Here is a 27,398-nt window from a genome sequence, read left to right as displayed (position 1 = left end):
TTTGCTGGATTTGGAGTTGATCTGAACAGGACGATGGAAGAAGTAGATCGTGTGAGGATTGAAGAACGGATTGAGACCTCCTTGTCTCTTTAGTTTCTTGAATGGTAGGCCTGTTGCTTTTGCCGATTTTCGTAGTTTCCCGCTCCAAACAATCAGTGGTGTGAACCATGTTAAGAATGTGGAGAAGCAATTTCTTCGGTTTTGTACAGCGTTGACGTGCTGGTAAAGCCATTGGATATCAAAGGTGATTCCGATGGTGTAGACTGAGCAGAGGTACCAGAGGAAACACAGAACTTCTTCCGGTATTGATGTATTCTCGATCCTGTAGAGATGTGCGAACGGGTGATCAGGGTGAATACCCATTGGTGCAATAAAGTGGCAGTTGATTCCGTATTTGGACAGGATGATGGATTGGTATTTGAAAATCCTGTGTCGAAGATGCTCATGTAAAGTCCTCTTGTCGATGAGCTGGTGAGCGTCGAGAGGCATGTTTGCGTCGAAGTCATAGTATTGATTTTCTGAACTTGAGGAACCTGAGGCATATGCCATCATATGAACTTCTTTAGGAGGGTTTCGGCTGAGCATGTCGGCAATAGTGTTCTTTGCACCCTTTAAATAGAAGGATTCGAAGTCGTACTTCGAAAACCATTCGCTCCAGCGCAATAATTGTTGATGTGGGACCATCTTCTGCTTGAATTGTAACATCTTTGGGAAAGAAGACATATCCATTTCGATGCGAAATTAATGTCCTATCAGATGAAACTCGAATTTCTCGATAGCCTTCTTGACCGCTAGGATTTCTTTGAATGTAGAGTGATAATGCATCTCGGAATCTTTAAAGCGTCCGCTTTTGTATCCACAGATTTGACGTTTACCATTTATTTCTTCGAATAAAATGGCTCCCCAATATTTGTCACTTGCGTCAGTCTGCAGTATTCGTAGGCCTGTAGAGGGAATCTTTAAAGGTGGTAGCTTCTGTATCTCCCTTTTTAGGCTTTTGACTGCTTCGGTTTGTTTGGTAGCCCACGTGGGTGGATTCTTTGTCAACATCTTCTGGAGTTGTCTAGTTATTTGCGAAAGTTGTGGAATAAAGTCGCTGATGTAATTAATTACCCCAAGGAATTGTTGGACTTGTCTCCGCGTGAGATTTTCGTCGGGAAAATCAAGGAGTGCTGTAGCTAAATGGGCTTGCGGTGTGAATCTTCCTTCTGTGATTTGCATTCCAAGGAAGTCGATGTTGGGCTGGGCTTTTATCATTTTTCGGGCCGAGAGCATAATTCCATATTCTTCAACTATGCCTTGAAATTGTCGGAGAGACCGAATATGCTCTTCTTCGCTTGTCGAGAATAACAGAATATCGTCGATGTATATTAAAGCCGTGTGGAGAAGAGGCTTAAATATACGAAGCATCGCTTGCTGAAATAGCGATGGCGCTGTCTTTAATCCGAAAGGTAGAACATTCCATTGGAGATGTCTGTTGGGTAGGCAGAAAGCTGTTTTGTATCTTTCATCAGGACGAACACCAAGTTGCCAGAAACCAGACTTTAAATCAAACTTGGAGAATATGGTGGCTCTTTGTAGGTGTTGAAGGAGTGCCTTCTTGTTTGGTATAGGAAATTTGACGTCTTGTAGATATTGGTTCAGTGGTTTGTAATCAATTACCAGTCTGAGTTTTCCTCTTGCTTGTTCTGTCCGGTTGTTCACATAGAATGCTTTACATGCCCAAGGTGAATTTGTTGATGAGACAACTCCTTGTTTTACTAGTTGGTCACATTCTTCATTTGCTTGTGTCAATAATGTTGGTGGCATGCCTGCGTGACTTGCTTTTGTCGGAGTGGTATGGACATTCTCCTTGAAAGGTAGAGAGACGAAGAATTCTGAATTCAGCCATAACGGTTTGTCACATTTTTGAAGAAAGTCTGTGTGAGAGTCTGCACATGAGACTATTGCGATCTCTTCTTTGATTTTCTCGAAATCTTGAGCTATGACTCCTTCGACCGTGAATAGACGTGGGATTGTTGTGAAAGCTTTGTAGAAAGCCTTCCATCTCATTCCTCGTGTCTCAATAGATACGTCAAAATTCTTCTTGAGGGTGTGATAGGAATCCCATCCTAATATCAAATCTTTTCCTGGTGCTGAGGATCCAAGCACTTCTGTTGTAATTTGACAGCCTGGGAAAAGTTCGATCGTCACCGGTTTGGACTTGAGTTTGACCGTCAACGAACCCGAATTTGCCACTTGAAATTCTTGTTGATATGGTAGCCACATAGAAGTCGGGAGAATTTTTGGGTTCATTATCGTCGTATATGCTCCTGTGTCGATGAACGCAATTGCATGAACTGGCTTCTCCTTTTGTGATGGATCAAAGTTCGTAACTGGCAGATGTGGTGTTTGAATTTCTTCTTTTTGCGGCATACGAGTGATTTTGAAACAGCAGTCGTTATTGACTTCTTCTTCTTCTGAGGAGGAGTCGGATGAGTAGTCATAATCCGAGTATCCACATATCGCATCTTGTTCATCACTATCATAGGATAATACTGATTCCAGATCGTGCTTGTCGAAATCTAGGTCTGGTGCGATCTTTGAGATTGAGCTGAATAGGTACTGCTTCCTTTTCTTTGAATTGTTTAGGCAGTTTTTTGCAAAGTGGCCTTCTTTGCGACATAGGAAACACTTTGTTGTTTTCTTGAAGCTTCGTTTCTTTCTGAAAAATCGCTTGCGTGTGAATTTGTAGAAAAGCTTGTGAGATGTTTTTCTGAATCTCCGTGATTTGCTACGATCTTCACACGAACATGTTTTCTTGGATTTTGAACATTTGATGGATAGGTCTGGTCTTGCACAGATCCTGGATAGTTGCTTTGATTTATCCATGAATTCCATCCAAAACTCCTTTTGCTTGCAGAGTTTGTCCAGTGTACGGAAGACATATTGCTGTATTTGGCCAATGGAAATATCTTCCACTGTCTGGCCCTGATCTCTGATGTATAGCTTCGTTTGTTGACTGAGGTAATCATCAATCGAAGAGAGATGCACTTGCTTAAGGCTTGGATTGTTGAGACCATTAAAAGCGTAATAACGTCGCGTCTGTCGCTCAAAATGCTTAGCTAGGTCTCTTTTCTTCAATGAGCAGCATTTTGCAGTAAAGAATTCTTCTTGAAGCTGTTCTTTCAAATGTGTGGGTGTACCGATAAATTCTCTATGAATTTCTCCGAGAAGTAGCGGTATTGTCGTTTGATAGACTTGCTGCTGTCTGTATTCACCAAGTGAATTCCACCATTCTTTGAGTGCTCTCGATAGTCGGGCTGTAAACTGCTGAATCACAAGCTCTAAGGGAGACGTGATTGCTTCAGAATTCATCCATGCATGAAATTCATCGAGACAATCATTCCATTTTTCGAAAGGAATGTCATCAAACGTGAAGACCATGAATTTAGAGGCAAATGGTTTTGTTGGTATTTCTTGCTGCCTGGGAGGCCTGTACTCCATATCTTCATCGCTTGAATAGATTTCATGAATATCAGGTTCTCGTTTTGGAGCCGATGTTTCGCCTCTTTCGTCGCCTATGGCAAATTGGTTTGGGAGAGATTCTTCATCCGAAGTTGATTCGGAACTGTTAGAATTAGTCTCTGAATAATGACCGATATTTGCAAGTGGTGTTGCAATTTGAGAAGGTTGTGTATGCGGCATCTCCGTGGCTGTTTGAGCAGTAGAAGTCTGTCCAATAGTATCTAACAGACTAGCCATAGAGAATTCAATTATACCAATTTCTTTTCCTTTTCCTTTTGAATCTTCCACTGATTCATGGCTTGACGAAGAAGTAAGAGTTGGTCGTTTGGTAGGATTGACCATAAATTCGGAATCCTTCTGTCGTCTTGGTTTTGATTTTGACGCCTTTGGCTTGCTAGCTGAGGACATGCCATATCTCGACGTAAAGGCTTCGTCAGATGATAGGAATCCGGGGGCCGGTGTTCTTGGCCTTTGATTCATATAGCCAGAGAGAAATCCTGGGGAGTAGGTGCCTTGGTACGTAGGCATTCCACCAAAAGGATAAGAACTCGCAGGATTCTGATTGTAAATAATACTCTCGAGGCTTCTTTGAAGATCTTTTAGCTGGGCTTTGAGACTGGCTGTCTCTGCTTCTTTATGACGGAATTGTGCTGTATTCACCATCATGTTTTGTGCCATAGCCATCATTTCTTGATGAAGATTGTTAAGCCGGCCATGGATCTCTGTTATCGAGCTCTGAAGGCTAGTTTGCCTTTTGATGTAATTTTCCGTTAGCTGATCAACCTTGTAATTTATTGTTTTGAGAAGTTGATTTTGAGCGATGGCATTCTCAGTTTGCCAGTTGAGGACCTTTTCTCCTTGGCTTAGTTGATCTGGTCCAGAAGAGTTGATTGCTCGAGTGAGTATCTTCGGGCTATGTGCGATGTTGTCCTTGGTAAAGTCGCTTGAAGGAGGGAAGTCTTCGGTGTTGATCATCATGATTTGATTTTCATCTTTCTTTTCCGAATATTGGACTATAAAGTCGTATCGCCCGTTACCTTCACCAAGAGGACCGACGGTGGGATCTCCTTCTAGATATCTTTTGTAGAGTGGATCTTTTTTCTTTCTTCTCCTTGTGCGAATCTCGTCATCAGATTCGTACATGGCTTCTTCACATGCTGAGCAGGAACAGATATCGAAAAACTGATGTCCGTCTTCATCCTTGAAAGGATATAAAACCGATCCGTCTTGTCCAAAAGAGATTGGTTTGGGATTTTGTTCTTTCGCTGGACTATAGAATTCACGTTCGTCAATTTGGATAGCAAATTGAGTGAACAGTTGTTTGCGGAATGAGGATGATCTTGGTTTCTCGAACTTGATTTCGGTTGTTCCATCATTTCGTGAATGAAAGCTGACTTCAGAGGATTGAATCGGTGTTTGAACCGCTTGGTGCAGCTTCTCGTAGCTGGTGATCCATGATTCTGGTAATCGGCGGAGCAGCTCTTCGCGAGATATTTGACGAGGGATCTGGATGGAGTTTGGTGCTTGAGATGCTGAAGTGACTTCTAGGTAAAGTGCTTCATCAGAAGAGGGTAGTACGAGATCTAAAGCATGATCTTGTATTCGATAGACTATCTGATGATGAAGGGTTGCCACGACACTTTTTTCTTGCATAGGAGCTCCGGTGAGCTGAAGTTGGACCTTGAATGTCTTCAGAAGATTTGGATCTTGTAGCGAGACATTAAAGTTTGGAAACAGTGTAACGAATACTGTTCCGGCGTTTAATGTTGTTTGGACTGTTCCGATGCAAGCTTGTTGGTAGGATCTTAGTCTTGAATCGACTAAGGCGATTCTTGCTACAACAGGTAGACCTTTTCGAGCATGTAAGGTCAAACCGATTCGGACTACACCAAAGTGTAGGTGAGTGTACCCTTCAACATACTAGCGGTAACCTTTTTTTTGTCAAAATAAAAATTCTCCTAAACTTTAAAATTTGGATATCTCATTTTTTTTGGTGCCGAAAGTCGCATTTATGCGGCAATCCACTATAAAAAAAATGTTTTAGAATTATTCTCAACGAATAGGTTCAACAACGAGCGCATAAGGGAATAGTCACTCACTCACTTGGTCCTACAGAGTAGAGAAATGGAGTATAATTTGTAACTAGAGAAATCCTTTGAACATTTATGCTAATTTAGAAGCCACATGATCATAAGTAAAAACTTTAAAAAAATCATTAATTAAGTAAATAACACGATGAAAATAGTATTACACGTGGACCTCGTGGAACAGCGTCGGATAGTCTTTCTGAGATAACCATTTGAAGTCCACTTAAAGGCAAAGCCCAAAAGCTAATTATTAACAATACTTCTTTAAGCCCCTCATATTTTCCAATACACCAAAATCATACCCAAAACTATTTAACAGTGACTAATGGCCCAACGAGAAGCTTGGCTTCGCCGGCGATCATTGATGCCGGCGGACGTGAATCTCGTCTCTCCTTGTTACCAATATTAATCTTTTAATTGTATTTTCGATATTATTTCTCGCCTCTTTGTTTTTAGCTCGTATGTCGTCAATTCCGGGAAAGTATGATCATGTCAAGGGTTGCGCATTTTGTTGAGTTTTATTTTGAGCCACTCATTTGAATATTTGATATCTTCCTTCTAGACTAGGGAAGAACATCAGTTTCTGAGTTACGTGGCCTTCATTGGATCACACACTTCGTTATAAATTCCAAATGTTCAAACTTTTTTTTTTGTAAGTAAATAAAATGGCAGAGGATACACCAAGGTATGTCTCAATCAACCCTTGGTTCTTGATTTCACCTAATCTTAGTGATTTTTGGGTTATGATTTATCAGATTCTATATGGGGTTTTGTAGATATGCTGTAGTTACTGGAGCAAACAGAGGAATAGGGTTGGAGATATGCAGGCAATTAGTGAGCAATGGGATTAGGGTTGTTTTGACCTCTAGAGATGAGAAAAGGGGACTTGAAGCTGTTGAGACACTGAAGAAAGAGCTTGAGGTTTCTGATCAAAGCCTTGTCTTTCATCGACTTGATGTCTCTGATCTTGCTAGCATCGCATCTCTTGCTGGGTTTGTGAAAACCCAATTTGGGAAACTCGATATCTTGGTACGATTAGTGACTGTCTTTGATTAGTTTACTCTGAAAAAGGTCTTCAATTTTACAACTTTAAATCTGATTATAAAAGGCATGCAACATCTGACTAGAAAGCTAGTGTCTTTTGTGATTAATTTGCTCCTATCAGACGAGTTTAATCTAATAATTCTGAAACAATCAGGGACATAATGGAGCCTCTTAGGTTGGTCTAGCTAGCTCCTGAACTGTACCGCGCCTTTTTGTGTAATGTTGGGTGATCCTTTGATTGCTTTTACAGGTCAATAATGCAGGAATTGGTGGTATAATCACTGATGTTGATGCTCTAAGATCAGGGACAGGGAAAGTAAGAATCTTTGTGCTTAGTTTGCAATTGATCTCATGATTTATTAATATCGAAAGATCTCTGTCAAGTCGAATGCTATTTTCGACGTGGCAGGAAGGTTTCAAGTGGGAGGAAGTCATCACAGAGACTTATGAGCTGGCCGAAGAATGCATCAAAATTAACTATTATGGACCAAAGAGGATGTGCGAGGCATTTATTCCGCTTTTGCAGTTATCTGATTCTCCAAGAATCGTCAATGTATCATCCTCCATGGGTAAACTAAAGGTAAAATTCAAGCTCGATATCAAGAATGCCTGAGATCTTTGGCAGACAAACTCTGTTTTTTTCATTTGCAATTGATAAATGTTCACCAGAATTTACTAAACGAATGGGCAAAAGGAATCCTGAGCGACGCAGAGAATCTCACCGAGGAAAGAATCGACCAAGTGATTAACCAGCTTCTCAACGATTTCAAAGAAGGTACAGTTAAGACAAAAAGCTGGACAAAGTTTATGTCCGCATACGTGGTTTCGAAGGCCGGGTTGAACGGTTATACGAGGATCCTGGCGAAGAAACATCCCGAGTTTCGCGTAAACTCGGTTTGTCCTGGATTTGTTAAGACGGATATGAATTTCAATACTGGAGTCTTGTCTGTGGAAGAGGGAGCATCAAGTCCTGTGAGGTTGGCTTTGCTTCCGCATCAAGATTCTCCTTCTGGTTGTTTCTTTGATCGCAAGCAAGTGTCAGAGTTCTGAAATCTGTGTGTAGTGTGAGCATAGTATAATATGCCAAAATATCACTGATGTAACGAGAACTATCGTTTCAGTCAATAGAACCTCTCAAATAAATGATAATATCAAAACATACTGACTCTCTAGTGTTAAAGGTTAAGGTTATAGAGACGAGAGCTAGGTTAAATAGGAGTTTAGAAGATCCACATAAACAATTCTTGCATCTAAACAATACTCATAAACTTGAATAAGTACTTTACAAACATAGAATAAAATTTTGATGGGTAGTTTTTGTGTTCTTTTGACAATTTGAGATTATATTTTCACAAAGAAATTATTGTTTTTCCTCCCCGTATAGGACCTATCTTAAGACTCATCTTCTCCACCTACTTCAGGGCCTGCATCAGAAGCTTTTTCTTCTGAGGGGTTTGCTTCATTACCGTTGGGTTCGATTTTGTCTTCCACAGGTGTGCGTCGTTGGTTAGCAGCAGCTTGGAGGACGTGATTGTAATTACCTTTCTCGAGGAAGAGCTGACTGAAATGGACCTTACAGTAAAGGATGCCATTGAGAGCAGCATATGAAGAGTGTGTTAATGGACAACCACTGTGTGCACATCTAAAGCAAGTCTTGTGGTAAGATTCTCCTTCCATTGTCATCTTCTCTAGAGGATAAACAGTTTTCTTACAAGCTGCACATTTGTCTTGCGTTCCGCTGAAGAACGAAGATAACTTGCTCGGAGCCCTTGTCTAGATTTTTACAGAAAATCAGATTAAAAAAATGATGATGAACAACCAAAAAACGAGGAATGTTTGATAGATTACGTGCATATATATACCATTTCATTTGGTTTCTCGGTCTTTCCGGCTGTAATAATTAAGCGAAAGTAGCCAAGATTGTTAGCCTTTCAAAAAAGAGGTTAAAAAGAAGAAAGCAAAAAGATAAGTGTGAGAAAACAGAGGATTTTGTTAACCTGTCTGAAAATTCTTGCTGAAATTTCCAGATTCTTTGAAGAGCTGTTCGAAATGGGGCTTGCAATACAAAACTCCATCCATGGATGAGTAGTTGCTTATCTGCGAAAGAGAAGAAAGATTCATTCTTTTTGTTACCATACAAAACAGAGGAACAACGCATGAGGAAGGAGAAGAACAGAGGAAGGAGACAGATACCACGAGAGTGCCGTTGCAATGGCTGCACCTGAAGCATGACTTGTGATAAGGCATTCCTTCCAATGTCATCAAATCCATAACGTAAACCGTCTTGTCACACGCCTTGCATTTGTCTAATGTCCCTGTAAACGCCATTGCTATATCTTCTTCTTCTTCCTTTGATCTCAGATCACAAAAGAGTCGCAAGAAAAGAATCAAAGATTGTTTTTTTTTTTTATCAATCTACGAGCTCTATGCCTTTATTATATCAAAATTTAGAAAGGATTGAGGTTTTGAGGTAATTTTTGGTTCTGATGGTTGAGATTCGAATGAGGAGAACCCTTTAAAATACTTTTGCTACTATAATCTAATTCTGGGTAATTCATTTTATTTCTGACCCTTATTTTTTTTGGGTTTGCATTCTGAATTATATCGAGTAAATCAAGGGACACACGAAAATGCGCTATTTGTCTTGCACTCTTGCGGATAAAAAAAGACACACGCAAAATCCAGATTTGGTGCACAGCTTATATATAGTTAGCTTTCCGATTTTGAGATATTATTTCATCATGTACACAAATGTGAAGATCTTTATGCAAATTCGGCAAGACTTGGCTTATATGACCTGTAACCATGATTTGTTATGTAACTAGAAGAAGAAAAAAAGAAGAAGAAGAAAGGTAGACATCAGTTATCAAAACCTAGATTGAGAAACTGAAAAGCGCAATATACCAGGGAAAATTATATGGGAAAAAGGAAAAAAAAACATTGAACAATGAAAAAATCGTCGTTATTTCGAGAAAAATCCGATATACTTATAGTCTGTAAAGATTAGAGAGACATAAAAGGTGTATTTAACTTAACTATTGAGAAAAGACTCAAATTCAGAAAGAAATCAGAGTTCTAAGTTACTACTGTAAAGTATAGAAAGATCAAGGGTCATTTATGTAAATAATTGATAAAGGAGTTTTTTTTTTTTTTTCGACATTGATAAAGGAGTTAAGAGTCTGAAAGTAGAGGAAAGAAAATCCATTGACGCCCTAACAAGGACGCCGGAGAGCGTATTCGTCACTTTGTATTGCTTTCTTCTGTAAACAAAACCACACAAAATTTCCTGAGAAATCCCATTTTTTTTGCTACTCTCTCTCAGTTTCTCCGTTTGCGCTTTCTCTTCTCCGGTTTACGAATAATCAAATCGGAACTCTCGATTCGCTTTCTTCTCCGTTCTTTGGCCGACCGGTTTGTGGTTTATTTGAACATTCCGATCTTTCCCTGAGTTCCACGATCAGTTTCTTAAAACCCTAGTTTTTGAACGAACATTCTCTCTCTCTCTCTCTCTCTCTCTCTCTCTCTCTCTTTTACTTCGGATAATCGCAGACTCTTCGCTCCTAGGTTTCTAGATTACGGCGGTTTTCTTTTTCATTCTAGTGGTTTTGAGTTTTGTAAAAGGTATTCGGTAGATTTAGGTTTTGTAGAGATCGAGAGAGATGAACAACAGAGGAAGATATCCACCTGGACTTGGAACGGGTCGTGGAGCGGCGCCGAATCCCGATTATCAGTCGTATCGGCAGCAACCTCAAGCTCAGCATCACGTTCAACGCGGTCAACCGCAGAACCCTCAGCAGTTTCAGCTGCAGCAACAGCAGCAACAACAATGGTCAAGACGCGCTCAGCTTCCTGGAAACGCCAATGAGGTCCAGAAGACGTCTCAGCCCGTAGCTACCAGCGATCCTAAGTAAGTTCTCGTTTCCTCTCCCTGTGCTGTGTAGACCTTTGATACGTCTGGGAGATGAGAAAGGTTGTTTTGAATGATTTGATTTGTGTTAAGATATCGTGTAATGTGATTTGTTTTGAGGTGAAACTTATATTATCTCTTTTGTGCTAATTGTGACTCTGTATTCTCTGTTACTCTCAGTGGCCAGGATTGGAAGGCAACGTTAAGGCTCCCACCTCCCGATACTCGTTATCAGACAGCGGTATGGCTTCCTTGATTACCTTCTTCTGAGATTTTTTCTATTGGATTTATGAATCTTGAGGATTGTAGTTCATTTTCAGCATCATGTACCAAAGGCTTGATAGACTGATGGTCTTCCTTATGTTTATGTCAACATTCTGTTGATGTTAAGAAGGTCTTATTTGAACATTTGTCTTCAATATTGCCTGCAGGATGTGACAGCTACAAAAGGAAATGAATTCGAAGATTACTTTCTGAAAAGAGATCTGCTCAAGGGAATTTATGAAAAGGGTTTTGAAAAGCCATCTCCTATTCAAGAAGAGAGCATTCCAATTGCTTTAACTGGTAGTGATATTCTTGCTAGAGCCAAAAACGGCACTGGAAAGACTGGAGCCTTCTGCATTCCCGTCCTCGAGAAAATCGATCCAAAGAACAATGTTATTCAAGGTATGGTATGCTGCTTTCCTTTTTGAAATCTTCTTTGTTTGAGGCCTTTTCTCTCTACCGCTTTATCCTTGTTGAGTTACTGACTGCGTTTTTCTTTGCACCACTTTTTCTATCTTTTTATACAGCCATGATTCTAGTCCCAACACGAGAGCTGGCCCTACAGACATCACAGGTTTGCAAGGAGCTTTCTAAATATCTGAATATCCAAGTTATGGTCACCACTGGCGGTACCAGTCTGAGAGATGATATCATGCGATTACACCAACCTGTACATCTGCTGGTTGGAACTCCTGGAAGAATATTGGATCTTACAAAAAAGGGAGTGTGTGTTTTGAAAGACTGTACAATGCTTGTAATGGATGAGGTGAGCTCCTGATAGCCTTTCCTAATATCTAGATCTTAACTTTCTATCTTCGTTTTGTGATATGGCTCATAAGTATATTTTCTTCGTGACTTATTGCTTAAAACCGATGAAGGAGAAACTAAAAGGAATTTTCCTAACTTTTCCTTTGGTTTTCTCTGTTGAAGATACAGAAAAATTGACTGTATCCTACTCTAAATATATATGCGTAGTTATACTTACGAGTGTTAACAGTCATATCATTGGTCACTAACTGTAGTGAATTTGAAATTTCTTTCTTCCAAATTATATCTACCTGATGTTGATTTTGTTTTATTAGTGTCTTAAGCTTGAAAGTTTCTGACTCCTTACAAACTTTTTTACCAGGCCGACAAGCTTTTGTCTGCAGAATTCCAACCTTCTCTAGAGGAATTGATACAGTTTCTGCCACAAAATCGTCAATTTTTGATGTTTTCCGCTACATTTCCTGTAACTGTGAAGGCTTTTAAGGATCGACATCTCCGGAAGCCCTACGTTATCAATCTCATGGATCAACTCACGCTTATGGGTATCACGCAGTTTTACGCTTTTGTCGAAGAGAGACAGAAGGTTCACTGCCTCAACACACTTTTCTCTAAGGTCAGATGTCTCAAATAATCTTGTAACTACGTAATCATATGCCTACCCGATTTGGTTGATCTAAACGAGTTATCTTTATTAATCACAGCTGCAAATCAACCAATCGATAATCTTTTGCAACTCTGTCAATCGCGTGGAACTGTTGGCTAAGAAAATTACAGAACTTGGTTATTCATGCTTCTACATTCATGCGAAGATGGTTCAAGATCATAGGAACAGAGTGTTCCATGAGTTCCGCAATGGTGCTTGCAGAAATCTCGTTTGCACTGGTATGCTTTGTGTTCTTTGAGCATGTACTTTGACCAATGATCATGTGTAGATGATGATGATGATGTTGTCTTGTTGAAAAATGACGTGCAGATCTGTTCACTCGTGGAATTGACATTCAAGCTGTGAATGTAGTGATTAACTTTGATTTTCCTAGGACTTCCGAATCATACCTACACAGGGTAGGTCGAAACAAAACCTCTTCTTGATCTAGGTTCTCTAAGTACAACCTCGTTTTTTCTTAATTCATGCTGTGAAATGTTCAGGTGGGTCGATCAGGACGGTTTGGACACCTTGGGTTGGCTGTGAATTTGGTAACATATGAGGACCGTTTCAAAATGTATGCCACTCCTTTACACTATTCTTACCGGGTTTTTCATTTTTGTTTTGTTTTAGCTTTCTCAGTCATTCATCATGTTTTGAAAACAGGTATCAGACTGAGCAAGAACTTGGCACTGAAATCAAACCAATTCCTTCTCTTATCGATCAAGCAATCTACTGCCAGTAAACTTGTAACCGCACAAGAAATGTTTCCACCCGACGAGACACAGTGTCGATGAAAATGGTGAGGCAAATCTTTCTCTTAGCTTTTTGTCAAAACAACATTGATTGCATCTTAACAGCAATGTGCCCTACTGTTCAGGTGTTTCTCAAGCTAGGAGGAGATGAGGGAACTGATATTTGGCGGTTCATGTATAGACTCGTTGCAGAGACGAACCAGAGTGGTTTGGTTCGGTTTCGTTTCTAATCTCTCTCTAGACTTTATTTCGTGGTTCCATGAAACCTTTTACGTTGCACTTATCTTTGACCGGTACTTCGTAATAAACCGACTAATAATGAAGATACAACAGATGACTCTCCTCCTTTTATTTTTTCGTTGGGTTTTATTTCAATGACTATGGGTTTTTAGCCCATTTAGGGATCTCCGTATCATTAAAGTTGCACTTCTTGATTTTTTTTCTTTTACAAAGAGTTATTTATATTTTAGAAAAGACATTCATCCATTCACACCTACATTATATTAATTTAGCTTGATTGGATAATTAAATCTGGAATCACATTTAAGTTAGCCGAATCTTTCTAGCTTGATTGGATAATTTATCGGGAATCACTTTAAATCAAATTAATTTTTTTATCATACAATGATTTACTTATGAATTTTTTATCATACAATGATTTCCACTGTTATTCGGTAATCTTTTACTCTTCTTTTCTTTAGTGTTACTGTTATCCATTGAGAATCTAGTTTTAAAGATTTTTGTAGACTTGGTTATTTAAAATATTCAGATTTCTGTGGAGATCTCTCATTATTTGATGAATAGATATGTCGCATTTAATTCTTACATGGAAATAACATATATATTTAAAACAAAATTTATTAAAAGAAATTGATAAATTACGGCTTTGACTTGTAGCTGACCACATTTATTGATATTAAATGGACCCCACCGTATTGTCTGCAAGGTCATGACCGAACAGTATCTTCTCTTTCTTTGACTCTTTGTGATCCCTAAGCCTATACACATGACGTGTCGGCTTTTTACTGGCGTATTTTTTGACTCTTGTAAAATTTTTGTAAGAAAACTACAAGTAATAGTAAAATTCGAGTAAAAAGCTCAGCACAGAAAACTTCGACAAAAATGACGCACAGAATAGAAAAGAAAATATATGTATAAGTGGTCATTGGTCATTTATTATTTCATAATGAACATTATTTAATATTACATTAAAACGTGTTTGTCGCATCAAACTTCTTTTCCTTCGGCTACAAGAAGTCACTGTCGTCTCCATTACTTCCACTTCTGCTCCTTTCTTTATTAACTTCTTCAGTTTTTTTTTCTAAGATAATTAAAAATAAATGTTTCTGTCTGTTTTTTTATTTCCCGGCTAAAGAAGGATGTCACGTATTATCCGCCTTCAATGCTCTTTTATTTCCTGTTTCTTGCAATTTGAAAACCTGAGAACCCTAGCCCACTTATTTACTTTGCCTTAGCTGTTTACGACAACCAAAAATGAGGGCAATATCAATTCCATTTACACCTTCTAAATTGAATTAAAACCTCTTTTTACAAAAAACATTATTTATTTTTCTTTCGCCATTGCAATGAATATTATCTCAAAGCTCTCACATATGATTTCCATAATCTCGTCGTAAACCCTTTTTATGTGCATCTATAAGAGAAAAAAATTTTATTTGCAATCATGATTTCTTTTGTTTTTGAACGACCTGTTGTTGCTGTCACTAACATTTAATATCATATCATAAATGTCGTACGAATTTTGTGTGTAATAAATGCCCAGGGCCGGCTCGAAGCTCGCTGATCGTCCTTTTTCGTTTCTCTATTCCACACACAATCGTATTTATTTCAGTTTTCTTGTTGCTCTTTCTTCTGTGTATATACAGTTTTATATTATATATAAATGTGTATATATAGAATTATAGATCTCTTAATTCATTGCCTCCTTCCTTTGGCTTTTTATTTCATCTTTACGACATTAAAACTAGACCAGACCAAAACATTAAATAATCTTACCCTTTTCTCAAAAATTCTCTCTTTTGATCCTATCTTCTCCTTTTTTTCACTTTGAGGTTTGTCTGTCTCTTCTATGATGAGTCTAAAAGTCTTACTATCCGTTCATTAGTTTTCCCTCTCTGTGTTTCTTCTTCTTTAGCCTGAAGAATTTAAACAAGGGTTTTCCGTTTTTTGTTAGCGTGGTGAGCAAAATGGGAAGAACCCCTTGCTGTGACAAGAAAGGCCTGAAGAAAGGTCCATGGACTCCTGAAGAAGATGAGATTTTGGTTGAATATATAAAGAAAAACGGCCATGGAAGCTGGAGAACACTTCCAAAGAACGCTGGTAAAACTCAGATTCCTTCCTCTTTCGACTCTTGTTTGATTCTTGTGAGAGATTTTAAACAAAAGTTTCCATCCTTTTACGTCAACGTCCTAACTACTAGAGTCCTTGAGAGTTGTAATGGACAAAAAAGTTTTCATCTTTATAAGATTCTTTTGGCTTTGGAAAAAAAAAACAGGTTTACTTCGCTGTGGAAAAAGTTGTAGACTAAGATGGACAAATTATCTAAGACCAGACATAAAGCGAGGTCCTTTCACTCCTGAGGAAGAGAAACTCGTTGTCCAACTTCACGCCATTCTAGGCAACAGGTCTTTTGATTGCTTTTACAATGTCTACGTTCCGTTATCAAGTTCTGTATTTTGTTGTTTGAATGCTCTGTTTTTGGGTCAGGTGGGCTGCTATTGCTGCTCAGCTTCCAGGGAGAACAGACAACGAGATCAAGAACTTGTGGAACACTCACTTGAAGAAACGCCTTTTAAGTATGGGTCTTGATCCCAAAACCCATGAGCCATTACCTTCTCATGGGTTTGCCAAACAAGCTCCAGCTTCACCAACAACTCGCCACATGGCTCAATGGGAAAGTGCTAGGCTTGAAGCTGAAGCAAGGCTTTCTAGAGAGTCAATGCTCTTTACTCCTTCTGGTGGAGGAGGAGCAAAAGCTGAATGTGATCACTTCTTACGCATTTGGAACTCTGAGATTGGTGAATCTTTCAGAAACCTTGCTCCATTTGATGACTCGACTACTAGTCAAAGCCCTTGTTCTCGGACAACATCTTCCTTATCTGCACTTCTAAAGAGCTCAGAACATTCTTGTAGTGGTAAAGAGATTGTTATGGAGTTTCATGGTTCTGACTCTTCTCCATGTTCGAATAATCTGGAAGATAATTCATCAGACTCTGCTCTTCAACTTCTGCTTGATTTCCCAATAAGTGATGATGATATGAGCTTCTTGGAAGAGAACATTGGCAGCTACACAGAGTCTCATGTTGGTGTTGTGTCCATGGTTTCTAAATTCTGATCTTATGGACAACGTATTCAAGAAAAATATTCAAACTTTGGGTTTAATTTTGGTCATGTATTCTGGTTTGAAGTGATCAGAAGTAGAAATAGTATCTATGTAAATCAGCATTAGTTAGTTTAAGAGCTTGAAAAAATCCCTCTTGACTCTTCTTAATAGTTATGAATCCTCTCTTTATGATTTGATGATGCTTCAGAAGAACAATGAACAAATTTTTAACTCGGATGTTTTTTTCGCAATCAGTTTTCAAACAAGACTACAAGCCATTTAGGGAAAAGAGAGACTGTTTAAACTTTACAGCTGAAAACTATTGGAAGCGTCCACAAGTTGCCATTGAGACAATCCCAGTAGCTCTGCATTTAGATGCTGTTATTTTTATGATTTGACAATGCTTTAGAAAATTGCGTAAAGTAAAACAAATGGACAAATATTTCACTCTGTTGTTTTTACACACAAGATCAGTACACAAACAAGATTACAAATCATCGAAGACATAAGAGAGATTGTTTTACACTTTACAGTTGAAAACTCTTGAAATTCGATTTGCAAATTCAAGATTAGAAACATCCACAAGTAGCCTTTGGGACAATTCCAGTGGCTCTGTATTTAGCAGCCGTTTCTTCTGCTTTAAGAATGTCTTCTCCACGCTTCGCTTCAATCATTGCTCTCCTCTCTTCGGCTTCCTTGTGAATCGCCGCAACCTTATTCTTCATCTTCTCTGCATACTCTGCTTTCTTCTTCTCTAGTTGCTCCTGCATACCAAACACGTTTCAGAACACATTTTCAATCCTCGATCACATTTAAACAGTTTCGCATCTCTATCTTGCTTAGGTTTGTTATACCTCGATTTTCTTGAGTTGAGCTTCGACTGCTGCCTTCTTGCTGTTTTCCCAAGCAAGAACATCAGAGATCTTTTTCTCAGCTCTGTTCCATGTCAATTGTTAGCAAAATCAGACAGAGAACCTAAAAAACCCAAAACCAGTTATAAACATCACTTACTTGTTCTCTGCTTTGCTCTTTTCGCTATCTTCCCATGCTTTGACAAAAGACATTTTCTTCTCCTTTGACAAATCAGCTAGCTTAACATCTAATACCAAACAAATGGAGCTCAGTAATTTCCATAAACATTACAAACAGAAAGTACTAAGCATAGTTTTGTTTTAAGCTCACCTCGATCGAGCGAACCAGACGAAGATTTCTTCGTTTCAGGCTCGACAGGTTCTGTAAGAAACTCATTCGATTAGCATAAACAGCGAAAATCCCAATACTTAGACAAATAGGGGATCACAAGCAGAACATACAGAGCATATATATATATTTCAGATTTCTTGATCGTGTAATAAAGCTACGATTTTTCGGTTATTAATGGCATATACATAGCACAGATAACTGTATGACAACAAAACAAAATCACCCATTTCATGAAAATTCCTTCCATATTTCTAGAAAGGCGTTTCATTACATTAATTGCCATGAGCCCATAATAAATCTCGAGATTTTAATCGAAACCAATTCGAATTATATCGTCAAATTTTACGTTTTGAACGTTTTTATTCTCTGGGGAAACTCAATCCCAATAACCCTCTGCAATTTAGCTCTTAAACCAATCAAACATAATTAAAAACCATAGAACAAAGTTAGCCCCAAAACCCACAATTTCTGATCAAATCAGAAGGTTATCAGAGAAAACGTAAAGAGAGATAGAACGTACTCTCGACAACAGCAAGGGCTTTGGAGTCATCAGAATTCTGCTCCGGAGGTGGGTTTTGAATTTTCTCCTCCGTAACGTCTTTTGCGATCTCCGTCGGAACAATAGCTGAACCCGGGGCCGGAGCCGGCGCCGGAGCCGGAGATTCTGTGTCTGGCGTTATCTTCTGTTCCTCCACCATTGTCTCTCAGCCGAAGAAACAACAGACGGGTAACAGAGAGCTAAAAAAAAAAAGACAAATTAATCGAGATATTTCCTAGAATAGAAAGAAGTTTATACTTTATGATACCGTGGAGCGTATTAACCGCGTTTTTCGTTTAAAATTCTCATTTTATTATCCGCTGATCATTAAAAGTCATCAGATCTTACGGCTGTAAAGCCAATTATCCGTTGTGGTTCACGCGAACTGCGATGCAGGTGACCGTAAAAGTAAACTTGCCCAATGCCGACAGACAGGTAAAACTGTTAAACAATGCCACGTAATAAACAAATGTTATTATTCATTCTTTTGAATAAAAAAAAATACAGACTGTTTTGTGAATAATTAATATTTTTAACAAATAATATATTCTGGACGAAAGCGTGACGTGGTGGAAGGACACGCTGGAGACAGATAGATACAAAGGGGATGTCTTTCTTAGTTGTCGTGACCCCACGCATTATATTGGCGCGTGGACTTTATCCTTTTCTTTTGAGCTCGATTGAAAGAGCGCGTGTGTACCAAATAGATGGGCTTTTTATCTGTTGGGCCGATTTCAACATTCTTAAGAGTATTCGTCTTTACTCTCTTGGATAATAATAATAGATCATACAGCTACTTGACAAGATTTGTTAACCAACAAACAACGGAGGCAGATACGTCAGATAAATAAACAAAGACAGATAAATAACCATATATAAATGATCCCTAAAACTGAAATTTGATACAATGATGACCAAAGATGTCTTGAAAGTTTAGTTGACAGAATACAAACATCAACAAAGAAAATAGATAGATAGAGACAAAACTTGTTTTTTACTTAGCTAAGCTGGGCAACAGATCTGCCTTTTTAATTCAATAACTAATTGGAGAGGTCAAAGCATGCACTCCGTCAGATTTCGCCAACGATGACCATCCTTGTGCTTCTTTGATGCCTAAAAACCATTAAAAATGTAGTTGTTTAACCACTCTCCAAGCAAATTCAATAATAAATCGGTTTTATAGTGTACATAATCATAGAAGAAACCAGAAGAAAGTGGATATCAAGCCATTATATGTCTTGTAATTACCTTTTGAGCTCCTCTAAGAACTAGATTGTATTGGAACAAAGCTTGGAACATAACTGAGGAGAATTGGGAGAGGAGCTCTCTGTGTAGGTTTTGCACCTTGATGATCCACTTCAATGTATTTATCCTCTCCCACAATGTGAATGATATTCTCGGAGACCCTAGGTCTATTACAAGACAACACAACTTTCTTCTCCTGGTCGACCAAGAAACTCATCTTATTCCTAAACCGACATTGATAACGGAGATCCGTTCCAGACAATGTTAGGAACTTGGTCCAAGACAAGTACTTGCTCCATGACAAGTCTTCGGTGCTCTCAGCCCTTGTTGCGATCCATAGATCCGTTTCCAACGCGTCATCACCACGTCTAGACAAAAGACAAAGTCGTTGCTCATCTCTAGTCGCTGATAAAGCCACATGAGCATAAAGACGAGGATCACCAGACGGAAGAGAGAGATCTCGGAACCATTCTGTTGAAAAGTCATAACTATGCAAGACAGCACTTTCCCCGTTTATACTAAGTGCAAACCAGTAAGCAAGCCCCTTCACATGTATGCCACGACCCCGACACGGTGGATTTGCCCAGCCAAAACCATAAGACGGCCACGAGCCAGAGGAGAAATCATAGACTTCGAAATCCGTTTTAAAAAATCCCATCCTATTATAACCAAATGATTGATCCAACCTCAAGACTCTGTAACGAGAGCGTTCGTAATCGTAACCTAGAGCATAGAAATGGCTTGAAGCAAGTTCTGGGTTTGATCCATTTGGTTTCACCTGAACAAGGGTTGCAAGCAACGAGTCTATTGTCCTCGGTGGAGCATAGCAATAAGCTATCACAGTGAAACACATCGCGTATGGACTTGTTCAGAAGAATCAAAGATAGGGTCTTTGAGGCTGAATCGACCTGTTACCTTTGTAGTTGGAGCAACATTGTCGTGGATTCCACGGAGATCAACGCTCAGTGAGTAAACCCTACCATCAATAAGCAAAATTTCCAGAGGCTGACTCGGTCCATTAGCAGAATGCTTCTTCAAAAAGCTCGCGTCTTTGATCAGAGCGTTCCATCCTTTGGATGTCAATCGGAATCGCGCCAGAGATGCTGCCGGAACCCTAGACAGTATCTCCACCACCAACTCCTCCGGGATATCTTTCTTCATCGCAGACTTGAGCTTTCAGAGAAGTTAGGGTTTTACGAGTCGGAGACGAGGAGGTTTAACATCTCTGATCTCACATGCTTCTATTGTGGGCTTCGTCTTGGGCTTGTGGGGCCTATTACTGGACAAATGGCCTCCGTTTTTCTCCCCAAATGTTTACATTTGTTCTAACTTTTTGAATCTGTGAACATGAATGAGATCGAGGGAACTTATAGATACAATGGCTTTTTATAAACTTCTTGTCCTAACTTTTTTGGTCCTTTCCAATTTTTTTCTTCCTCAACCCATCTAGTTCAATAATTGGTATATTTTTTCGCCGTTCGTCTAGTAAAGTAAGTAAGTAACCTTATCAAACATTATAAATTAATTTTTATTTCGAGTGAAGAATGAAAGAAGCTCTAGGGAAAGGCCTAGGCAGAGTTTTAGCTGTACATCTATCGTATACCTCCTTATACTTCTTTGTCTTTAATGATTTAGAATCGAGTATTTTTTCAGTGGTAAGTACTTTTATATAAGAGTTCAAGTAGTTACTTTTACATAATTCAAAACAGGATAATCAAAGACTTTTAACAAAAATACATTAATTTAATGGCCTTATAGTGGACAAATGAAATTAGGTGCCGGAATGTGCCGAATTCTTAAGTAATGTGCCTATGAGTCCGACACTTAATGAGGTTATATATAGGGCTTATATATATATACGCTACTAAAATTGCGATTGGAGACGTTCACTCGTAGTTGTAGCTAAATAGAATATTGACTTCTAATAACGAACCACGTTAATCTATAGCTCATAGAATATGTTTTCTTAGAGAAGGGCTGAAGGGCATATATCTGTTAGGAGATGAGTTTTACATTAGTTTTACTTATAATCTCCAATTGTAGAATTTAAACTACGGTTCTTAAAAAATCCAAAGACACATATTTGTTATAGCTAGACAATGCATGGAAGCCTCTAGAGTGGGAGTCTAGTCATTATATAAAAACAATAGATTAGAGTTTTATTAATTGGGTAACCTAAAATATTGTAGAGTTGAAGAAACGTTCGTTAACCAACCAAACCCCGAATTAAATAAAAAATCAAAAGCCTCGACTATAATATTTATCTCCTTAGTCTCTTGTCTCGTTGGTCTTTTCCCGAATCTCCATTTGATATACTCTCTTTATTTAGTTCTCTGTTATACAAAGATTGATCAACAGATTCGTGCATCAACAGAAAGAAAAAGGCATGAAGATGAATAGCAACGATGAACAACATAGAACGGTGTCGTTTTATCGAAAAAACATCGTGAAAGCTACTGTTTTCGTCGTAGTTTCTCTGTTCATATCAGCTGCTCTCTTGAATATTAAGGGCTATCTCGATTTTGTGAGTTTTTAAATCAAAATGTGTATAATTTAATATTTTTTTCAGTACAAGAATAGGTAGTTAAAGTTACCACTTTTTTTTTTTTTGGGTTTTCTTCCATATAACCCAAATAACCAAATTTGAATTCGAGTTTTAACTCTTTGTCCTTTGTTTTTGTTTTTGTTTTTTTTTCAGAATGCTTTTGCAGGTTTCAAACTGATGATGACACAGAAAAAAGAACCAAAATTCCCAGACCGATGCGACGTCGTAGAGAAACAATCACATCAAGTTCCTCTCGCTCAGAATCGGGCATCGAGAGTAAATCCCAGCCGTTTAAAACCATCCACGTGTCCTTCTTACTTTCGTTGGATTCACGAGGATCTACGGCCGTGGAAAGAAACGGGGATAACCAGAGATATGATTGAGAAAGCAAGCAGGACGGCGCATTTTAGACTGGTGATCCACAACGGCAAGGCGTACGTTAAGAGATACAGAAAATCGATTCAAACCAGAGATGATTTTACTCTGTGGGGCATCGTACAGCTGTTACGGTGGTACCCCGGGAGATTACCGGATCTGGAGCTAATGTTCGACGCAGACGATCGTCCCGTCGTCCGATCTGATGACTTTAGAGGTCAAAACAAAAAAGTAGCACCTCCACTTTTCCGTTACTGCTCCGATGATGCCAGCTTGGATATCGTCTTCCCTGATTGGTCCTTCTGGGGCTGGTAAGCTGCAACCTCCTTACTAGATAATGGGCTTATTAGTAGGCCTTTTTTGTTTAATATGAGCTTTTAAATGGGCCAGGGCTGAAGTGAATATAAAGCCATGGGGTAAATCGCTGGAGGCAATAAAACAAGGGAATAATATGACGCAATGGAAGGACCGCGTGGCGTACGCTTATTGGAGAGGCAACCCATATGTGGACCCCGCAAGAGGAGATCTTCTCAAGTGTAATGTTTCTGAACATCAAGGCTGGAATACTCGCCTTTATATTCAGGTTTCCCAAATTTCACTTTCCTTTTTTGGAACATCTCCCAAATTTCACTTTCCAAAAAAATACACATGTGAGTAGTACTACAGATTTGTGATCATTGATTACCTGATTTTGAAAAATGGTTGCAAAGGATTGGGATAACGAAACAAAAGAAGGATTCAAGAACTCAAATCTAGAGAACCAATGCACCCACAGGTAAAAAAAATAAAATTATATAGTTAAATTCAAGTGATTTTTTATTTTAGTTTATGTAAATATTCGATTTATGGGTACGTAACAATTAAAACAGATACAAGATATACATAGAAGGATGGGCATGGTCGGTTAGTGAGAAATATATAATGGCGTGCGATTCGATGACATTATACGTAAAACCAAGATTCTACGATTTCTACATAAGAGGAATGATGCCATTGCAACACTATTGGCCCATCAGAGACGACTCCAAGTGTACGTCTCTCAAATTCGCCGTACATTGGGGCAATACCCACGTGGACAAGGTCATCTAAACTAAAGATTAATATATCTCATCACATTTGACCTCGAACTTTGTTTTGTATTAGAGTTTATATAACCTTGATTAATTTTTGTTGTACATGTAGGCGCGTGAGATCGGAGAGGTAGGAAGTAGATTTATAAGAGAGGAGGTGAACATGAAGTATGTGTATGACTACATGTTTCATTTGCTCAGTGAGTATGCGAAGCTCTTGAAATTTAAGCCGGAGATTCCTTTGAATGCTGAGGAGATCACGCCGGATAGTATGGGATGTCCCGCGACTGGACGGTGGAGAGATTTCATGGCGGAGTCTATGGTAATGTCTCCAAGTGAAGAGTTTCCATGTGAGATGCTTCCTCCTTATGACCTTCTAGCTTTAAAAGAGGTCCTTGAGCGCAAAGCTAATTTAACACGTCAAGTTGAGTTGTGGGAAGACCAATACTTTCATGATTTGACCAACAAACCTTAGTTTTTTTTTTTTTTTTTTTTTTGTCAATAGTCCAGAGAAAAATATTAGAGCTATAATTTGTAATTGTTGCTATAACCTTACGTCGCAAGTTTGTAGATCACAAGAAGAAAAATTCTACCATGCGTATTGCGTAAGTAGTGTATAAAGTCTTTCAGATAACGAGGGGTTGACAATCTTAATTAAGCTTTATAATACGGATTCCCTACCTTAATCACCAAATTAAACACGGCCGGTGACAATAATTACTGTACTTTTTTGCATAGGAATTTTTAAATTTGCTTTCAATAATCGTAAATCTAATAACTCGTAGTATCAATGAGTAAAAGTCTGATATAGAAAGACGATTTTATAGAAAAATGCTACGTTGTTTTCAAGAGAATATATAACGTTCGAAAATAGGAATTACCGAATTAATGCTCACTAAAAAAAAAAAAAATTAATGCTCACTAACTTAATTAGGTGAGACGCAACGTAGAGGCAGGCTAGAAGAGTTTGACTTACTAGACATCGCTTTGATTTTCCTTGAAGAATCTTATAACATATGCTTAAACTTATTGTGTGTATATCGAACTTATAGAATTATAAACCAAACCCCAAAACCATTAATTAATTTATTTTCAACTTCATAAGAGACTCCTCAGAAGTGAGCTCTGGTTAACAAGACCCTAGACTTCTTTGTTCTTCTCTAGCTCTCCCTTTCTCTCTCTAAATCTTGTGTTTTGTCCGATGGGGGAGAGCATACACGTGGCTCGATCCAAAGGAGATCAACATCAGAAACAACAGAACCCAGTTGTGAGTTTATGCTCTAATCTAGCAAAGACATGGGTCACCACCACTATCTTCCTCTTCATCTTCTTCATCATCGTCCTTGGTGCTTCACTTTGCTGGTTGAATATGGTATACATTTTTGCAACTCTTTGTTGGATGAATATGGTATATACATATAACATAATTCATTTTCATAAAATGTTAAAAACTGCCTTTGAGAGAAATTAATGTTAAGATAAGTGACTATGTCAGATCTGAAAGTAGTGAATTGCAAATACAATTAGAAAGGAAAAAGAAGAAGATATATATATATATATATATGAATGAGTGAAAAAGATATTACGGTTAATTAGTCCAGAAAAAAATTGAGCAAATAGAAACACACAACCTAAACAAGAGTTAGTTAATTCTTAGTGAACTGTTTCTTCTTACCATATCTATTTTGCTGTTAGTGAACTGTTTAAGGTAGAATTTACAGCAATGGTTTTCCTATGGATCTTAATATTTTCATTATTTTGTTATGCTTTTGTTATATAGTTTGTATTAGGTGGGAGTAGAATCCAAGTGTCACCAATATTCACAACAAAATTCAAGAACACAACTATCCCCAAGATCGCCATCAATATCCCATTAAACTGTACACTCCTCAACAACAACATGACACAAACATGTCCTTTAAACTATCCAACCAAGTTGGAACCAGAAATCTCTTCCTCGGAGACTTGTCCTGACTACTTCAGGTGGATCCAACAAGACCTAAAGATATGGCAAGAGACAGGGATCACAAGAGAAACACTAGAGAGAGCAAAACCTAATGCTCATTTCAGGCTAGTGATAAAGTCAGGGAGATTGTATGTTCATCAATACGATAAAGCATTTCAGACAAGAGATGTGTTCACAATTTGGGGAATACTCCAGCTTCTAAGAATGTATCCTGGTCAAGTCCCTGATCTTGAGCTTCTTTTCCTCTGCCATGATAAACCCGGCATCTGGAAAAGAGACTTTAGACAAGACAACAATGCCACGTGGCCTCCTCCACCGCTGTTCCATTACTGTGGTCACCGTGATGCATACGACATCGTCTTTCCTGATTGGAGCTTTTGGGGCTGGTACGTAAGTGTTTTATCAGAACCAGACCGAATATTTTTGGAACCAGGTCTAAACAATTTGAGAATTTTTACTAATATTTTTTAATATTCTATATTAAGTAAAAATTTTGGAAAAGAAAAACAATGAAGTAATGGCAACAACAAAAGTCAAAACAATTTTTTTTTTAATACTAATCATAATTACATATTGGTAGGCCAAAATGTATAAAATGAAAGTAAAGGTTAGTATTGTTATTGTAGGCCGGAGGTGAACATAAAGGAGTGGAACAAGTTGTCGGAGGCGATAAAAGAAGGGAACAAAAAGGTGAAATGGGAAGATAGGGTTCCGTACGCTTATTGGAAAGGAAATCCGATGGTTTCTATTTCAAGGAGAAACTTCATGAAATGTAACTTTTCGGACAAGTATGATCCCATGGTTCGTCTGTATGTCCAGGTATATATATATATAAATCTTTACTGATCATCGAGTTTGGAATTTTTTATTCAAACAAACGTGTTGTCGTCGTCCATGCATTGCCTGATCGTTCGAGTACTATTTCAGGACTGGAGAAGAGAGGTTAGGGCAGGGTTCAGAGGATCAAACCTAGAAGATCAATGCACTCACAGGTGTGCAAAAAATACTGAATTTTTTTTTACTTTTGACTGATCTTAGATTACATAATAATACTCTTTGAGATTTGGAATTTGTCAATTAAGGTACAAAATATATATAGAAGGGAATGCATGGTCGGTGAGTGAGAAATACATATTAGCATGTGATAGCATGACTCTACTGATTAAACCAGAGTTTTATGATTTCTTCGTAAGAAGTATGATTCCAATGGAGCATTACTGGCCCATTAGGCCTCACCATTGTGGTGACCTCAAATTTGCTGTTGAATGGGGTAACAAAAACACCGACAAGGTAAACTAAACAAAGTATATATAGCATTCAAAATCCAATTTGCATCTAACAGTTCCGTATATTGAATTCTCTTTTTTTCCACTGATGATTTCATCATCTGTATCTTTATATATAGGCACAAGTCATAGGGAGACAAGGAAGTGAGTATATGATGAAGAATCTAGAGATGAAGTATGTGTATGATTACATGTTGTATGTGTTGCAAGGCTATGGGAAACTGATGAAGTTGGATGTGACTGTGCCTGAAAATGCGACTGAAGTGTGTTCAGAGACGATGGCTTGTCCCATCACTGACGGTGGACTGATCAGACAGTGCATGGACGACTCGTTGGTTATGTCTCCGAGCGTCAAGCCTGCTTGTGATTTGCCGCAGCCTTATGGAGATGATGAGCTCAAAAGTTTCCTTGAGAAACAAGAACGTGGGGAGAGAGAGGTTGAGACATTGACCGATGAGTACTGGGAGGTCGAAAACAAGAATTCTTCATTGTAGAAAGTAAGTATAACTTAATTATTAGGAGTTATATATAACTTAATTCAGTTTTAACAATTTTCGAACTTCAAAGTTAAAGAAACACTGAATAAAGGCCCCTGAGAGAAAGTAAATTCATATTACATCATCCCCACTCCCAATCAGAATTGTTGGCAACTAATGTCTTTATTTAATACCAAAATTAATGATTGGCGACACGATTAATAACAGATAAGCGCGTTGTATAACCTTAATTAAACACGGTCAACGTTTATGTACACCACACATTTTCCTCCGAAAAAACATTTGCCAAGTTGCCTTGTAAGACAAGTCTCCACGATCTCACAAAGTGTAGAAGAAAGTTTCAAAACCTCTGACT

The 27,398-nt window shown here is 38.4% G+C and overlaps 7 protein-coding genes and 1 pseudogene across 8 annotated transcripts; 5 read left to right on the top strand and 3 right to left on the bottom strand.

Moving 5' to 3' along the window:
• The first annotated feature begins 5,901 nt into the window (after positions 1-5,901).
• Positions 5,902-7,790, top strand: LOC18019739 ((+)-neomenthol dehydrogenase). The gene is made up of 5 exons (XM_006402442.2): positions 5,902-6,279; positions 6,371-6,623; positions 6,889-6,954; positions 7,048-7,218; positions 7,308-7,790. Exons 1-5 carry the CDS (start codon positions 6,260-6,262, stop codon positions 7,686-7,688), a joined length of 891 nt encoding a protein of 296 aa, XP_006402505.1. The 5' UTR covers positions 5,902-6,259; the 3' UTR covers positions 7,689-7,790.
• Positions 7,791-7,921: 131 nt separating this feature from the next.
• On the bottom strand, positions 7,922-9,163 carry LOC18019738 (LIM domain-containing protein PLIM2c). 2 transcript variants are annotated; one of them, XM_006402441.2, is made up of 4 exons: positions 8,832-9,163; positions 8,636-8,735; positions 8,501-8,529; positions 7,922-8,411 (listed from the first exon to the last, which is right to left on the bottom strand). In XM_006402441.2, exons 1-4 carry the CDS (start codon positions 8,964-8,966, stop codon positions 8,031-8,033), a joined length of 645 nt encoding a protein of 214 aa, XP_006402504.1. In that variant the 5' UTR covers positions 8,967-9,163; the 3' UTR covers positions 7,922-8,030. The 2 variants fall into 2 exon arrangements, with proteins under 2 accessions (XP_006402504.1, XP_024012847.1); XM_024157079.1 differs by having other exon boundaries at positions 8,636-9,163.
• Positions 9,164-9,846: 683 nt separating this feature from the next.
• Positions 9,847-13,390, top strand: LOC18019737 (DEAD-box ATP-dependent RNA helicase 12). Its single transcript, XM_006402440.2, has 10 exons — positions 9,847-10,545; positions 10,726-10,786; positions 10,977-11,211; positions 11,337-11,575; positions 11,939-12,190; positions 12,279-12,459; positions 12,551-12,639; positions 12,724-12,797; positions 12,887-13,022; positions 13,101-13,390. Exons 1-9 carry the CDS (start codon positions 10,298-10,300, stop codon positions 12,963-12,965), a joined length of 1,458 nt encoding a protein of 485 aa, XP_006402503.1. The 5' UTR covers positions 9,847-10,297; the 3' UTR covers positions 12,966-13,022; positions 13,101-13,390.
• A 1,575-nt stretch (positions 13,391-14,965) lies between these two features.
• On the top strand, positions 14,966-16,442 carry LOC18019736 (transcription factor MYB41). The gene is made up of 3 exons (XM_006402439.2): positions 14,966-15,315; positions 15,491-15,620; positions 15,703-16,442. The coding sequence occupies exons 1-3, from the start codon at positions 15,183-15,185 to the stop codon at positions 16,328-16,330; spliced, it is 891 nt and encodes a 296-aa protein (XP_006402502.1). The 5' UTR covers positions 14,966-15,182; the 3' UTR covers positions 16,331-16,442.
• A 280-nt stretch (positions 16,443-16,722) lies between these two features.
• Positions 16,723-18,356, bottom strand: LOC18019735 (uncharacterized protein At3g61260). The gene is made up of 5 exons (XM_006402438.2): positions 18,042-18,356; positions 17,501-17,551; positions 17,330-17,417; positions 17,173-17,254; positions 16,723-17,082 (listed from the first exon to the last, which is right to left on the bottom strand). Exons 1-5 carry the CDS (start codon positions 18,217-18,219, stop codon positions 16,888-16,890), a joined length of 594 nt encoding a protein of 197 aa, XP_006402501.1. The 5' UTR covers positions 18,220-18,356; the 3' UTR covers positions 16,723-16,887.
• A 592-nt stretch (positions 18,357-18,948) lies between these two features.
• Positions 18,949-20,494, bottom strand: LOC18019734 (annotated as a pseudogene).
• Positions 20,495-21,690: 1,196 nt separating this feature from the next.
• On the top strand, positions 21,691-23,769 carry LOC18019730 (protein O-glucosyltransferase 1). Its single transcript, XM_006402436.2, has 6 exons — positions 21,691-21,828; positions 22,003-22,535; positions 22,615-22,807; positions 22,935-22,999; positions 23,094-23,304; positions 23,407-23,769. Exons 1-6 carry the CDS (start codon positions 21,691-21,693, stop codon positions 23,767-23,769), a joined length of 1,503 nt encoding a protein of 500 aa, XP_006402499.2.
• Positions 23,770-24,495: 726 nt separating this feature from the next.
• On the top strand, positions 24,496-27,040 carry LOC18019729 (O-glucosyltransferase rumi homolog). The gene is made up of 6 exons (XM_006402435.2): positions 24,496-24,666; positions 25,075-25,646; positions 25,887-26,079; positions 26,188-26,252; positions 26,343-26,550; positions 26,666-27,040. Exons 1-6 carry the CDS (start codon positions 24,496-24,498, stop codon positions 27,038-27,040), a joined length of 1,584 nt encoding a protein of 527 aa, XP_006402498.1.
• Positions 27,041-27,398: the final 358 nt, after the last annotated feature.

Source organism: Eutrema salsugineum, unplaced genomic scaffold, assembly GCF_000478725.1.
Source record: "Eutrema salsugineum unplaced genomic scaffold, Eutsalg1_0 scaffold_19, whole genome shotgun sequence".
In the NCBI taxonomy this organism is placed as follows: Eukaryota; Viridiplantae; Streptophyta; class Magnoliopsida; order Brassicales; family Brassicaceae; genus Eutrema; species Eutrema salsugineum.
The sequence above is the reverse complement of the archived record's forward strand: the minus strand, read 5'-3'. Positions and strand labels throughout refer to the sequence as shown.

Excerpts from the sequence above, each read along its gene's own strand:
- LOC18019729 (XM_006402435.2), top strand. The coding sequence starts at position 24,496 with ATGGGGGAGAGCATACACGTGGCTCGATCCAAAGGAGATCAACATCAG. Across the intron at positions 24,667-25,074 it reads CACTTTGCTGGTTGAATATG|TTTGTATTAGGTGGGAGTAG; the intron begins GTATACATTTTT and ends TTTGTTATATAG. Across the intron at positions 26,551-26,665 it reads GTAACAAAAACACCGACAAG|GCACAAGTCATAGGGAGACA; the intron begins GTAAACTAAACA and ends CTTTATATATAG.
- LOC18019735 (XM_006402438.2), bottom strand. The coding sequence starts at position 18,219 with ATGGTGGAGGAACAGAAGATAACGCCAGACACAGAATCTCCGGCTCCG. Across the intron at positions 17,418-17,500 it reads GTCTGGTTCGCTCGATCGAG|ATGTTAAGCTAGCTGATTTG; the intron begins GTGAGCTTAAAA and ends GTTTGGTATTAG. Across the intron at positions 17,255-17,329 it reads AAGAGCAAAGCAGAGAACAA|AGCTGAGAAAAAGATCTCTG; the intron begins GTAAGTGATGTT and ends GACATGGAACAG.
- LOC18019730 (XM_006402436.2), top strand. The coding sequence starts at position 21,691 with ATGAAGATGAATAGCAACGATGAACAACATAGAACGGTGTCGTTTTAT. Across the intron at positions 21,829-22,002 it reads TTAAGGGCTATCTCGATTTT|AATGCTTTTGCAGGTTTCAA; the intron begins GTGAGTTTTTAA and ends TTTTTTTTTCAG. Across the intron at positions 23,000-23,093 it reads GAGAACCAATGCACCCACAG|ATACAAGATATACATAGAAG; the intron begins GTAAAAAAAATA and ends CAATTAAAACAG.
- LOC18019737 (XM_006402440.2), top strand. The coding sequence starts at position 10,298 with ATGAACAACAGAGGAAGATATCCACCTGGACTTGGAACGGGTCGTGGA. Across the intron at positions 11,576-11,938 it reads CAATGCTTGTAATGGATGAG|GCCGACAAGCTTTTGTCTGC; the intron begins GTGAGCTCCTGA and ends CTTTTTTACCAG. Across the intron at positions 12,798-12,886 it reads TATGAGGACCGTTTCAAAAT|GTATCAGACTGAGCAAGAAC; the intron begins GTATGCCACTCC and ends TTTTGAAAACAG.
- LOC18019736 (XM_006402439.2), top strand. The coding sequence starts at position 15,183 with ATGGGAAGAACCCCTTGCTGTGACAAGAAAGGCCTGAAGAAAGGTCCA. Across the intron at positions 15,316-15,490 it reads AACACTTCCAAAGAACGCTG|GTTTACTTCGCTGTGGAAAA; the intron begins GTAAAACTCAGA and ends AAAAAAAAACAG. Across the intron at positions 15,621-15,702 it reads CACGCCATTCTAGGCAACAG|GTGGGCTGCTATTGCTGCTC; the intron begins GTCTTTTGATTG and ends TTTTTGGGTCAG.
- LOC18019739 (XM_006402442.2), top strand. The coding sequence starts at position 6,260 with ATGGCAGAGGATACACCAAG. Across the intron at positions 6,280-6,370 it reads ATGGCAGAGGATACACCAAG|ATATGCTGTAGTTACTGGAG; the intron begins GTATGTCTCAAT and ends GGGGTTTTGTAG. Across the intron at positions 6,624-6,888 it reads TTGGGAAACTCGATATCTTG|GTCAATAATGCAGGAATTGG; the intron begins GTACGATTAGTG and ends TTGCTTTTACAG.
- LOC18019738 (XM_024157079.1), bottom strand. The coding sequence starts at position 8,966 with ATGGCGTTTACAGGGACATTAGACAAATGCAAGGCGTGTGACAAGACG. Across the intron at positions 8,530-8,635 it reads CAGCAAGAATTTTCAGACAG|CCGGAAAGACCGAGAAACCA; the intron begins GTTAACAAAATC and ends TAATTATTACAG. Across the intron at positions 8,412-8,500 it reads CCGAGAAACCAAATGAAATG|ACAAGGGCTCCGAGCAAGTT; the intron begins GTATATATATGC and ends GTAAAAATCTAG.